This window comes from Callospermophilus lateralis, chromosome 18 (genome assembly GCF_048772815.1).
Source record: "Callospermophilus lateralis isolate mCalLat2 chromosome 18, mCalLat2.hap1, whole genome shotgun sequence".
NCBI classification, from domain to species: Eukaryota; Metazoa; Chordata; class Mammalia; order Rodentia; family Sciuridae; genus Callospermophilus; species Callospermophilus lateralis.
In genome coordinates this window covers 6052631-6066651 of record NC_135322.1, presented here as the reverse complement: position 1 = coordinate 6066651, position 14021 = coordinate 6052631, and the positions used below count along the sequence as shown (strand labels likewise).

The following is a 14021-nucleotide window of genomic DNA, read 5'->3' as shown; positions in this document are numbered from 1 at the left end:
TCATGCACAGGTGCTTAGCTACAATTGGGTGATTTGGGGAGGGGGTCAGGAGGGCAGCTGGTATGTCCCCACTTATCCCTGGGGACTGACGGCTACATGGGGGGGCTCTCCCCTCTTAGGACAGGAGCAGAACAGCTGGGCTGACCTTGGGGAGCGTGTAAGCTCTGAGGAGGGCACTGGGCTGGCAGGGCACTGTGGGACCAGGACCGACTCCTTCCCTACCTGGGTCGTCCTCGGGGCTGCCTCTTGGCCTCCTCGGGGTGCCTCCCTCGGGATGGGGAGCGGGCCCGGGCACCCCGGGGGCTGCTGGCACTGCGGAGGGTCCCACTGCTGAGCTTGGTGCTGGGGGCCGAGGGCTGAGACTGGCCCTGGGGTCCCGAGGGCGGGCCAGGGGCCCCAGAGGACGAGGCCCCCGGGGCGGAGAACACCATCCAGTCAGGGAGTGCCATGCTGGTATCGCTGTTGGCCCGCAGCAGCGCGGGGGGCACCGTCAGCCCTGCACCTGGGGGTCCCCGTCTCCGTGCTGCATACTTGGGGGACTCCTGGAAGGGCACTGAGAGGGCAGTGGTGGTTGGGGGCAGATGAGGTAGAGGTGACAAAGGCAGGTGGCATTGTATGGGCAAGAGGTGGTGGGGGAGGGGCCGGAGAGAGACAAGAGATGAGAAAGAGCAAGGGCGTAGGATTGCTCCCCCCACCACTCTTGAGGCCGTTCTGGCCCTTTGGGGTTTTCTCCATCCCATCTTGGCTCCTCTGTCAAGCCCCCAGCCCCCCAATCCCATCGTGAACCCCAGTTGCCCTAGACCCCCCTCTTCGCTCCAGACCCCACTCGCTCACCCACGTCCTGTTCCCGATGGTTGCGGATCAACTCCCCCAGCTCAAAATTGCCAGCAATGACTGCCACCTGGAGGGAGAGGCACAGGGACCGGGTGGCCCAGGTGGCGGAGAGAAGACAGGAAACCACCTGAGGTCCCCTCCAGCCCAAACCCTCCCCTCTCCCTGACCAGGGGCACCCCTCCCACCATTCCTGTCCCAACTGTCTGTCCACTGGGTCCTCTTTATCCTCCCTCCCGGCCCCTGCAGCCATGCGACCCCCTACCAGCCCCAGACCTGGAAGGGTGTCTGTCCATTGTTATTTTTCACATCCTTATTGGCGCCTCGATAGAGGAGGATTCTTGCACAGGTCTCCTGAAGGTGACAGCCAGGGGCACAGGATGAAAGTTAAAAAAAAAAAAAAAAAGCTGAAGGTCACCATGAGTGGACGCAGGCACTGCACTGGGAACTCTGGGAATGACCCCACCTGAACCCATGCTGCATAGGACGCAGCCACTCTCCGTGAGTGTAGCCCACCAGCACTTTAAAGGTGGACTCCTGTTTCAAGGACTTACACAGAGTTGCGCAAAAGAAATTAAACATCTCGAATAATTTTTGTATTGATTCTGTATTGAGGTGAGAAGATATTAAATACATTGGGTTACATAAAAGATGCTACTAAAATGAATGAATTTCGCTTGATGGTTTTTCCTTAAACGTGGCCATGAGGTGTTTAAGGACATGCGGAAGATGTGGCTTGCGTTATATTCTACTGGACGGTGCTGATCGGAACCAGGGCTTCTCGACCTTGGCATACTGGCTTTGGAAGCCAATGAGCCTTTGTCACACAGGGCTATGTTCTGCACTGTGGAGTGTAGAGTGGCATCACAGGATTCTGCCACTAGATGCCAGTAGCAGTCCCTTCCCCAGTCATGACAACCAAAAATGTCTCCAGACATTGCTAACTGTCCCCTTGGGGGCAGAAGCACCCGGTGGAGAACCACCACTCTAAATCTTAGGAAGGGCTTACTACGTGGCAGGTCAGGTGCTCAGCCCTTCAGAACTGAGCTCATCGAATTTCCTAACAACTCAGTGAGATGGAAATTATGGTCCCTATTTTACAGATGAGGAAACTAAGGCTCCAGAGGAGCTCAAGGTCACACAGTGAATGACTATCACAGCCTTCCCTTCCAATTAGCTAGGATCACAGCATGTGCCGCCATGCTTCAGAAAGGCCTTCTCTGAACATTCTGTCTAAAGGAACTCCCTTGTCCTGTTCCTTTCTAATTGTTTTATTTATTTTTATGTGACACTCTTGCATGTGACAGGCATTCTTTGAAGCCAATGTTAACTCATTTCTTTCTAACACCATGTCCTGACATTCCGTTTTGATGTCATTTTTCTCTGTGGCATCTCCTCCCTTATGTGGTAAGTTCCACAGGGCATTGTATTGTCTGTGGCACTTGCCACCAGGAACAGTACCTGCACACAGGGACTGTTCAGTGGACAGTCAGTCAGTGGGGAAACTCTTCTGCCCTGCCTTGGCGTGGCCAAGTCCAACCTGGCTGCCCCGGCTCAACTCCGCGCTGGCTCCCTGATGCTAATTTCAAGTATCCACAAGCCCCTTCCTATCCTTCCAGATAAGACCCTCCAGGGATACAGGCACAGGCCCATCCACAGACCAGGTCCAGTGAGGCCAAATCCCTTGCCCAAGACCCACAGGCAGTTAGCGGAGCAGCCAGGAGTCCACCCTGGTCTTCTCATGCTGGTGCTCCTCTGTCTCCTACAAATGACCCCTCGTAGAGGAGGATCCGATCACCAAGACCACCCCCTGGACAGCAGAGTCATTCCAGTTAGTGTTGTGTGTGTGTGCTAAGAATGTGTGCGCGTGTGTGTGTAAGTGTGTGTCCGAGTATGTACACGCTGTCCCCCAACGGCACTGGTATTACCTCCACCTGTATTTTTGCATATTCTCACACACTTCCAGCTCCCACGATGGGGGTACAGGGCCCAGGCACCATCCACTAGCTCCCGGGCTCTTCCTTCTACTCTACCCTAGTCCAGAAAATGCCCAAGTCTTAGTTAGTAGCTCCCTCCTCTGGATGCCTGGGGAACCTCATATTTACTTGCAAACTAGCACTTATCTCATGGGATTCAATGATTTGTTTACGTCTGCCTCTGCGCCAGACTGTGAACTCCCCCCACCATTCTCAGGGCAGACGCTGTCTCTGATTCATCTTGCATCCCCAGCACCTGGCACGGGGCACACAGTAGGTGTATATAAGAAATGCACATGGAAAGGACGAGGATGGAGGATGTGGAACTGTCAGTCAAAATTCATTTGTTCACTGAGTCATTCATTCATTCACTCATTCCCTGAGTCATTCAATCTGTTGAAACAGACACCCCTGGAGCATTCTGAGGTGGGCACTGCGCACAGCCCTGCAGGAACCCAGGATGGCTGACTCGTCATCCATTCATTCGCTCCACAAAGATGCAGCCTGGCCTTCTATATGCTGGGGGCTTGGGACAGAGCAAACTCAGCCCTCACCCAGAAGAGCAAACAGTCAAGACATGGACCTGACCTTCACCACAGAGGCTAGACAGGCGGACCAAGAGGCCAGGGAGCAAGATCAAGGAAAGATGGTCAGCCCCAGCCCCAGCTCCAGCCTTTGGAAAGCTTAAAGCCTGGGAGGGAAGACTCGGGGATCTCGAGAAGTGGAAGGTGAGCTCCCATTTATTACCACCATGCCAACAGCAAGCAAAATGTTAACCCACTTGATCCTTCTGTGTGGTGGGCATCAATCACTGACCCATTTCACAGTTGAGACAGGGGAAGCCCCAGAAGGGGAAATGATGTGTTCATCCAGTCTAAGAGTCACTGTGCCTGCTATATCATTAATTGTTTGTGCTAAATATTCCCTGCTCAAATGAATGGTATGTCTTCCAAGTGAATCCTGATTGACACTGGAAATGATAATAATAATAATAACAATTATTATTATCATGACTGTCTTCTAGGGATGAACACTTAATATACATGATCACTCAGCCCTTTCAATCAGCTGGCTTTATTCCCATTTCAGGGAGAAGGACAGTCTTGGAGAGGAAAAGGGTCCTGTCCAGGGTCCCCCAGGCTGCCCAGGACTGGGGGTCCCCCTTCTCCACTGCACAGTGGCCTCAGAATCAGAGGTCCTGGACGCCAAGCCTGCTGTCAGGGAGCAGGAGAGGCAGAAGCAAACAGGAGAGGAAGTGGTCTGGTTTGACAAACCGAGTCCTTCCTCAGCGCTCGGCATACTGCTCACCGCCACCAGGCGGCATGTGGCCACCTGCCAAATCCCCAGCACTGCAAGTTCTCCTGAAGCAGAAGGGGCTGGGCTGTTTTGGAAGACTTCCTGGAGGAAGGGGGCTGCCAGACCAGCAGCCTCATGCCAGGCCCTGTCTCCCTAAGTTCTTCAAGGGCAGGGAGCGTGGAGAAACAGGCAGGGGCCAACGGCTGTCGAGTACAGCTCCTGCGCCTATGTGAGCCCTCCTGCTGCTGTGACTGCCCACCTCTCCCGGGACCTCCTGGGGGTAGTATCCACCCAGCCTCGAGTTGCTAAACGCACAACACTGCCTCATCCCTGCCAGGGCTGCACTCTGGCCTTGCCTCGGTCCCCAGCTGTGCCCCCACACAGCTCCCAGGCACCCTGCTGGCTGGCTGGAGACACATGGCAAGGGGACCTGCTGAACCCCTTTTCCTTCCTGCAGTGGTCCCACCTGCCCTCCTTCTGCTCTTCTGCACAGGCTGTGCCCTCTGCTTGGCCATCTCTGGCTTGTCTCAAAGGTGCACCCTCCAGGAAGGCACCTCCACCCAAGGCAAGCCCGGGGGTGGGCTTCTGTGGGGACCTGGATTCCCTGTGACTTCCCTCTGAGCATCCTGGACTGTATCGACAGGGGCTACTGTCTGCTCCCCTCCGGGCCACAAGGTCAGCACACTGTCTCCAGCACCCAGCTCTGGGTCTGACCAGGGAAGGCACTCTGTCAGTATCTGTTGGATGGATAGATGGATGGTTGGACAGACGGATGGAAGGATGGAGGATGAAGGGTGAAAACCGTGGAGGAGCAGAGACTGCGGAGGCCTGGAGGCTGGAGTCCCCGGGCCTGGCTCGGCACTGGGGAGGTGGCTGTGGGGAGGTGGCTGTGCAGAGCCGGCTGGGCCCTGAGGGGTCAGACCTTGTTGTAGAGAGCACAGATGTGCAGGGCCGTGTTCCCCGAGGCGTTCTGGGCTCCAGGCTCAGCCCCATAGAAGAGCAGGTGTTCCAGGTGCTGAGAGTGGCCCCGCTGGCAGGCCTGGGAGGTCAGAGATCGAAGGGCCAGATCAGACACGGCCTGAAACCGTCCAGGTTCTCTCCCCTGGAGCCAGGAACCCCCACATCTACCCGCTCTTCTCTTTCCACCCCATTCTTGCCCAAGGACCTAGGCTGTCAGCTTCACAAGTCTGAATGTTTGGTCATTTCCACGCCTAGGTGTCCAGTCTGGTACTCAAGAGGACCAAGAGGCCAGGCTCACGTATCTCCGTGATCAAGCTGTTCACTTCCCCAGCCTATGTCCCCTTTGGTCCTGATGTCCATGCAGCCACCTTTTCCTCTGTGCAGACCACTCTATTCTCACTCCTGCCCTCTGCCAGGACCCCAGCATCTGGATCCCTGCCCCAGCTCCAGCACCTGGGATGCCTTGGGGCCCGGGCACTGCCCACCCCTACCCCTTGGGGCCAAGTCTGGAGCACCTGGTGGATTTCCTGCCAGCCATTCTCATCAGCTATGCCCAGCTGGGCCCTGTTGTACAGGAGCAGTTCACAGCAGCGGGGGTCGCCCCCCACCATGGCCGTATGGAACAGAGGGGTCAGCCCACGGCGGTCCTTGTAATTGGGGGAGCCCCCAAGGTCCAGGAGTGCCTAGGAAGGGAGAGAGAGCCAAGGAAGAAAGGACAGATGACAGTCACACTAGAACCAGCTCATTCTGAAGTGCTGGTGAGGAATCCTGGTGACCCTCACTGGCCAAAGCCTGTCTCAGCTCAACCATAACGCCCTCGTAGACCTTGGGCCAGGCCTTTCCCCTTGCCAGGCCATCCCCATCCCTGGGGAACAATGAGGGGACAGGGTAGATGCCTCCGAGGACATCTCCTTCTCACGTACTGCCCAGTCTTTCATCCACGGGTGACCGTGGATGAGTCATTAAAGAATGTCGGTAGCTGCAGTGCCCCTCACCCCAGAGGACGCACACTGGGGGACAAGGAGAGATGAATTGTGGGTGCAGGAGGGCCTATGGCCAAGTGAGAGTGCAGCTGAGACCAGAGTCCTGAAGATAGGGGACAGGAGGGAGCCTGGGAAAGGGCAAGCGTGGGGTGAGGCAAGTCCTGAGCCAGCCTCACTGGGGGTGCAGGCTGAGGGGTGGGGAATGATCCTATTTAAGGGATACCTCTGGGTGTGGAAGGCGGGTGACATCGAATACTAATAGGAGAAAGCGTTGAAGGAACCCTGTGTAAGGACAGCCTGCAGCAGCACTGTCCAGGGAGACATTCTGCAATGTTAGAGATGATCTTCAATGGTGCCACCCCTATGGTGGCCACAGGACGGCAATGACACCTGAAAGTGGCTAGTGAGACTGAGGCATTTAAATTGCAGTTTTACTTCATTTTAATTAATTTGAATTCAAACAACCCCATGTGGCCGGTGGCAACGGGTTGGGGGAGGCCTAGGGGCTGGGTGTGTGTGTCCAGGGTGGAGGTCTGGGGCTGAGTATGCAGGGGTTGATTACACTGATAAAAGGCAGCTCTGTGTGGCTGGCGCTTGGCTACATTAAGGGTTCTTCAAGAAAAGAGTTGGAGAAGAGAATGGTGTGCCAAGTCCACTGGACCCTCTGAGAAAAGGGATGTTCGTCCACGGTCACCCTTGGGTGCAGCCAATCCTGGGCTGTGCATGAAGAGAATGAAGTGTGCTGATGGGGGGGTCCTTCTAAATAAGATTGTATGAACACTCTGTGATGTATTTTGTGGGTACCGGGAGGCCTGCCTATTTGGAAAAGAGCATTTGAGGCACAGGGGGATGCGAAGCAGGGCTGAGCTTGCACGTGAGAAGAGAGTCGACGCACGGGCAGCAGGCACTGGCTGGGGAAGGGCAGGTAGAGGGTGGCCACCGTGTGCATGGAGAGCGGGGAGCACAGCAGGTCGCTGTTTTAAGGAATATGAGGCGGGCTGACGCCTGGGAGACAGAAGTAGGATGGGTGCTGCACAGGTGAGAGCCGAGAGCGGTCTGGGTGTCTGAGGGAGGAGGCTGTGCTGGGGAGAGTCAGGAGCTACCTGGGCAGCTAGTGCTGCATGGGTGGGCACACCTGGGGCCTGAGGAGTTGGAATGACAATAGGGACTGTGTATTTGTCAGTCTGTGGAAGGGGGCTTTGTACCAGGGATAGGAGGAGCAGCTATTTATAACAAACTAAAGAACTAGGGTTTGAGAGAGGACTAGGGGGAATGGAGACAGGGTCCCAGGGTGAGGGGTGGTCACGGCAGCCTCACCGTGAGAGCCAGGCAATGCCGAGCACACGCGGCCTTGTGCAGTGCTGTCATGCCATCCCGGGCCCGGAAGTCAATGTGGGCCCCACCCAGGCACAGAGTTCGAATCACCTCTACCGAGCCTTCAGTCTGGGCCGCCAGGGTCAAGGGGGTCTCTGAGGGGCAAGAAAGGCCAGTCACATGCAGGCCCTTAGCCTCCAGCCCTTCCCACACCACCTCCTTGGTTCCCCAGCTTGACACCCACAACCTGTGGTCCCATGGTCCCCCTCGGGAGTGACAGTGGTAGGGAATTTGGCATTCCTGCCCCTGCTGCCCTATCTGGCCCCTGCTGTCCCCCACGACGTGGGCTCCTCCCTACCTCCCGAATCTGAGTCATGGTAATTGGGGTCCAGCCCCTTGTCCAGCAGGCGCGCCACCTTGTCTGACGTCCCAAGCTGCACGTACTCCAGGAACTTCTTCAACCCCGTCTGTGCCATGGACAGAGAGAGAACATAGGCTGGTTAGGGACCGGGGGGAAGGGCAGAGATCCCCAGCAGCACCGTCCAGTGGAAATGCACAGCTAGCCGCAAGTGGCATTGAAATTTCCTGTGGCCACCTCCAAAGCAAAAGGAAAGGGGAACCATCAATTATATTGAAATTCAATCTGAAGAGCTATGTTCTGAACTAATATATCCACAGTGCTCCAGTTCAGCAAGCAATCCATAAGAAAGTTATTAATAAGATATTTCACTTTTTTTTTTTTTTTTTTTTTTTGCATGGAGTCTTTGCAATCCCCTGTGACCCAACTCCATGCTGCAGGTGCACAGAAGCCACATAAGGCAAGTGGCTCCCAAAGTGGATGGCAAGGTTGGGGAGGAAAGAGGGTGCACAGTGTGGGGGAGCAGGTAAGAAGGGGTCAGGGTTTCGTCCTTCCAAAGCGTCAAGAATCCTCCCTCTCTGGCCACAGCAGCCCCTGACTTCCTTCCAGCTCTTAGGTGACTAGGGGAGACACTGGGGAGACGAGACCCCAGGATTGGAGGGTTAGATCCCAGAACAAATACCAATGGAGAAGAGGGATTGATCCTTGGATTTGGTAGAAATTCAGGCTATGGGATTGGGGACTTTCAGGGCATCTATAAAGTAGTCCCCAGATGGGCAAGCAGCAGTAAGAAAAGGACCCTGAGTGGACATGGGGTCTCAGGGGAAGAGAAGCGGGAGGCAAAGGAGCCAGGTGGAAACGGAATGCTCCTGGGAAGGATGAGCGGCCTCAGAGGGAAGAAGGAAGGGAGGTTTGGGGGCAATGCCAGCAGGGGTCTCTCACCTTTGTGTGCAACTTGGCCAGCTGCTTCTCATCCAGGTTGGTCTGTTTGTAAACGCGGGTCTTGTATCGGAACTGAGGTCAGCAGTAGGGTGCGGGGGGAGAGACACGGACTTAGAAGCGGAAACCTGGGCAGGTAGGTCTGACCCCTTCTGATCCCCCAGGAGGAGCTCGGGGATGATGTGGAAACAGCTCTGGAGCCTCAGTTGGTGGGCAGATGGTGGCAGAGAGCTTTCCTGAGAGTGCTGGGTCCTCGAGGCATAGTTCCCTACAACTCCTACCTTGAAGAAGCAGGCATGAGGACCCCACAAGAAATGTTCTAGAATGCCTACTGTAACTGGGGGTCCTTCCCCAATCCATGAGGCAAGAGAAGCTTGGGGTGGTGAAGGGATTTTCCCTAGGCCACTCAGAACAAATGGTGATCTGAACTCGGCCTCCGACTCCCTGTGGGTCCTAGGATATCCGGAAGAGCTCACTGGGGTTTCCCTTGTTAAGGTCTCAACTGGAACCAGTATGTGTTTGGGGGTTGATTGCTTTAGGACAGGACTCATGTTGTCAGTGAAGGGGGTCAGGAGGCTGTGGACCTCACCTCCAGGTAGGGTACCCCCTTCTCAAAGGACTGGGGGTACTCCCGCAGCAGCCTCTCCTCCTCCAGGAAATTGGCATCCCGGCCTGAGGTGGCCGGCTGGAACAGGCCGTAGTTGAGCACATCCTGCAAGCTCTCACTGAGGGCACAGAGCACCTGCTGCTTGGCAGTCCAGATGGTGGCATCCGGGTTGAAGCGCAGGCATTTCTGGTGGGGGGGGGACAACCGGGGCCAGGGTGAGTCAGGGGTCCAAGGTAGGTGGGGAAGGAAGTGGACAGCTGGGGTGGGGGTGATTCTGGACACAGGAGCAGGAGAAGGGGAAGCACATGGTGTCTGAAATGGGAGCCAAGGGGGCTTCCTGGGAGGACACCCAGCCCCAGAGGCCTCCTAGGCCACTCAGACACTGTCCCCACCTCTGCTTCTGGCAAGTAGGTGGTCACTCACTGTCTGGTGCAGGTCCGGGATGCCAATCCTGAAGACCATCATGCTGAAGTGGGCGTCGTCTGGGACAGACATGGAGCGACCCTGGAGGCCTCGGGCAGAGGCCAGGCTACCAGGTGTCCCACTGCCCTGGCCCCGGGTCCCCCGAGGGCCTTGCCCTGGCCCGTCTGGGGAGCTGTCGGACTCTGAGCCCCCCTCGGGACACTCGCTGGCACTGTGGCGTTCCTCGTCCTCGCTTGTGGCAGGGCTGTGGGTCATCGTGGGGCCACGGGGCGACGGGGGACGGCAGCATCACAGGCGGCTGCAGGGGCCAAGGGTGACTGTCAGAATAGGAGCCCAGAACCCCTCTGAGGCCACTGGCACCACTTAATGGACAAGTGGTCAAGGGCAGGTTTTCCCCACTGTTCTCAGGGACACTAAGGAGGCTGGGCACATGCTCTGCCACCTCTGCAAGTGCATATCACCCCTGATCCTGCCATGCTCTCAGCACCTGTCTCCTTCCGTGCCCTTGGCCCTGCTAGCAGCCCCTGCCCCCCCTGCGCCCCACTTTGCCGCTGACCTAGTGTGGCCGTGTCCCAGAAACCGCAGAATCACCGCGGGAGCTACTGGCCCACTTTGTCAGGCCACAGAAAATGCAGCTAAAATTAGCTAAGGACAGACAGGTGGACCAACCCACCGGCATCCCGCCCTCCTGGCCTTGGCCTGGCCCCTCACCCTGAGGGAGGCTGAGGCTGAGCTGTAGTAAAGGGGAGATGGAGGTGTGGTGAGCCTGGGGCGGCAGGAGGTGCCCATGAGCAGGTGGAGTCGGTGACTTCACTGAGTGTGGCTGACTACATGTGCAGAGGGTTGCTGGGAGTTGGCCATTCCAGGGGAGCAAGGGGCATTGAGATGGGTTGTCACAGTTCAGAGCATCTTGCACGGGGTGTACCCTAGGGAACTAGGAGCAATGGCCTTTGGCAGTTATTGGGGCATCTTAAGAGGGCATGTGGCTGGGTGGGGAGGCTGTCCCAGGGACAGCTGCCCAGGTGTGATGGCCTGGGTGGGTGTGGGATGCTGTGAATAACCTGTGGGAGTGTTTCAGGATTGGCGCTGCAGGGCAGCTGGGCTGGCATTGCCCGCACTGGTGGTTCCACGGAATAGCATTGGTTGGGGGGTGGCTGGGAGGAGACTAAGAAGTGAAGTGAAGATCTGGGGGCAGGGGTAGGGGTAGAGGACCTCTGGATCCTCACTGTTCTCCCCTAAGGTGGCTCTAAGAAGATGGGTCCCTTCCACATGGGGTCTGCCTTCCTCATGTTCTCCCCTACTCCCACCCCAGCACCGGAAACCAGAATGTCTGGTCTGGTCCCTACCCCCAACACCAGGCCCGGCTCCTGCACCGTTGTCATGGAGATGGGAAGCAGTGGAGGGTACTGCTGACTTTGGGGGAGTGGGGATGGGTTAGGGGGTTGGGGAAGGGAAGACAAAATATGTGTGGAGGGAAGAGAGTTCCAAGAACTGTGGGCGAGTGAGCATCTAACCACGGCCAGGGCCCCTCCCCCACGCGTGGCCAGAGCTTGGAAGTCCCCTCCACCTCCAGGTGCGCAGCCCAGCTGCCCCACCCACCCTGCCCTGCCGAGACCCCAGCCTCCTTCCAATCCTCCGTCCGCCCTACCACACGTCCCGCCTCTATCTGGGGCCACAGCCACTCCCCCTCGGCTGACCCTGGCTGACCCTCAGCTCCAGCCCCGCAGGAATGGGGTGGCCAGTTGGATGAAAGAAAAGCTGGTCCCCGGCCACCCGCGCGCACGACTGCCCCAGCCCCCAGGACCAGCTCCGGCCCCTCCCCCTCCGGCCTCGAGGGAGGGAGCGGGCACACTCCGCCGGGGCGGCATGAATCAAACGCTCCGCGGCTAAGAATAGCTGGCACGCAGCTGGTACTGAGACGGGCTGAGGAATCGGCGAGGGGGGGTGGAAAAGGGGAGAGGGGGTGCCCTGGGAGGCTGCGGGGGGACAGGGGCGACTGGCGTGGCCGAGAGCGAGCCCGGGAGAATGAATGGAGGCGGAGGGGGGAGGAGAGAGAGCTCGGGCTGAGGCCGAGAGGCTGGTGGGGGAGAGCCCCGGGCCGGGGAGAGGGGCGGGGGCTCCGGGAGCGGGACTCGGGGGCGGGAGCCGAGGGGGTGCGCCGGCCGGCGGTGAAAGGACTGGAGACGGTGGGGATGGGGGGAGCCTGGGTCGGGGGTGGGAAGGGATCGAGGCTCCGGGAAGAAGAAGTGGGAGCTAGAGGCGGTCGAGGGGGGCAGAGGATGCTAGGGCCTAGACCCGCGCTGAAGGGGGTGGGAACCAGGGTGACCTGAGGGAGGGGCCCAGGTGCGCCAGGGTGGGCGAGGCGGGGGAGTGGCCGGGCAGGGCCAGGAGGCGGTCCCGCGACCGACCCTTGGCCCTAGAGAGCCAGTAGGCGGGTTCGGGCTAGGGGCTCTGCTGGCGGGGGAGGGGGCGCACCCTCTCACCAAGGATGCGATCTGGGACGGGGCACCCGGGACCCGGGCGTAACCCAATTTGGTGTCACCCGGGGCAACGATCCCCTCCTCACCCGCACCCCCCACAGCACACCCAGGCCCGGAGCCGGCGCCGGGCCAAGGACATCCGGGGCGCCCCCGCCCCCCCCCGCAGCCCCAGCCCCGCAGCTCCACCAAAACCCCAGGTTCCCGGCCCCCTTACCTGCCTGGCGGGGCTGCTGAGTCCCGGTCGGCGGCGCCCGCGGCCCCTCCCCCCTCCCCCCACCCCCCACCCCCCCGGAGACGGGGGACCCTCAGGCCATGCCCCACCGCCCCGGAGGGCGAGCGGGCCGGGGAGGGGGCGGGCGGGGGCCGGGGGGGAGGGCGGGGGTGCCGAGGACCTCACCCCCCCCGCGGGCCGGGCCTGGCCATCCGCAGAGCGCCCCCCCTTCTGCCGCGGCCGCCGCGCCCCTCCTCGCCCGCCCCCGGCTCGGTCCGGCCGGCTCCGGGCGCCGCGTCTCCGCCTGCTCTTCCTCCTCCTCTTCCTCGGGCCGCCGCCGCCGCCGCCGCCGCCGCCGCCCGCTCCGCGCCTCCTCTGCCACCCTTCTCGCTCTCTCGCTCTCACTGTCTCTCCCTCACCCTGTCTCTCTCTCCCTCCCTCTCTCCCTCCCTCCCCTCCCTCCGCCCTCTCCCCTCCCTCCGGGAGCCGGCAGAGGAGACATCGCCCCTCCCCGCGCCCCCAAACCTCGCCCATCCCCCCCACCGCCGGCTCCGCCCCCTCCCCTTGCCCTCCCCCACCACTCTTCTCCACTGCCAAGTCCCCAACCCCAGACTCCACCCTGCTTGCCCCCATGCACCAACGATGGGGTCCCGCTCCCCCCCCAAGGGTACCCAACAAACATCCGGAGACTGCCCTGCCCCAGAGTGCCTCCTACCCCCTCTACACACAGTGGGGTGCATTAAGTATTTGTTGTCAGGCACCCGCATCCCCAAATTGGATTTTGAGGGTTATAGATTCCTGTCCTTTGCCCCTAAACACACACACACACACACACACACACACACTACTTAAGCACAGGGCAAGGCACACGCGGGCACACCTGACAGGCACTGTGTCCCCCAAGGCACAGGTGTGTGAGTCACCAGCCTGCATAGAACTCACAGATAACCCCACGTGTGCATACTGGGCATGCCGTCCAGGCACAAGGTACTTGGGGACACACGACCACAAACATACCCAGCTGCTTGTGCTTGTCATACCCTTGTGCCCTCCAGAGCATGCATGCAGCACAGTGCAGGTCTCACCCACCACAAGCCCAGAAGCACAACTGGGGGTGCGTGCTCATATCTCACAAACTGGAACGGAGGCAATGGTAGGGAGGAGTGTGTGTGCCTTCCTAACACACCCACAGTACCACCCATCACACAGGTTTGCATACACCTGTTTAGTTGCACAATACTGTGCCATAACTCCACCCCAGGACATTTCTTGTGCAGGTGCAGTGTGCCAGGCTCTGAGACTTTCACCTTCCTGTGTTCCAAAGGCACAAAAAATTGAGGCACAGAGAGGCTAAGTATTTTGCCCAAGGTTGCCCAGCTATAAAGAGGAGCATTCAGAATTAGGGACAGGCAGGCTGGATCCAAAGTCTTCATTTGTCCCCTATATGCACTACAGGGTGCCATAGTTGCATATCTTCACTTATCACAAATAGTCCTGCACAGCCATGTGCTCAGAGCTCATGTACACACAGTCATCTGTGTTCACTCATGCCCAGGATGCACTCAGAAAGAGTGAACTCCACAGGGCAGCCCAGACTTCTATCTTACTCCAGCTCCAATGGCACCACCTTGGTCACCAGTAAA

General features: G+C 58.7%; 1 protein-coding gene across 1 annotated transcript in view; it reads right to left on the bottom strand.

Moving 5' to 3' along the window:
* Shank1 (SH3 and multiple ankyrin repeat domains 1) overlaps positions 1-12405 on the bottom strand; it is a 43648-nt gene extending 31243 nt beyond the window's left edge. The window contains exons 1-11 of the mRNA XM_076838124.2: positions 12382-12405; positions 9688-9985; positions 9247-9450; positions 8661-8732; positions 7719-7827; positions 7364-7515; positions 5579-5746; positions 5026-5142; positions 1108-1185; positions 835-901; positions 223-553 (exon numbers count right to left, since the gene is read on the bottom strand). Of these exons, the coding sequence (XP_076694239.2) occupies positions 223-553; positions 835-901; positions 1108-1185; positions 5026-5142; positions 5579-5746; positions 7364-7515; positions 7719-7827; positions 8661-8732; positions 9247-9450; positions 9688-9942 (1553 nt within the window). The 5' untranslated portion in view covers positions 9943-9985; positions 12382-12405. The remainder of the gene's footprint in view (positions 1-222; positions 554-834; positions 902-1107; positions 1186-5025; positions 5143-5578; positions 5747-7363; positions 7516-7718; positions 7828-8660; positions 8733-9246; positions 9451-9687; positions 9986-12381) is intronic.
* Positions 12406-14021: the final 1616 nt, after the last annotated feature.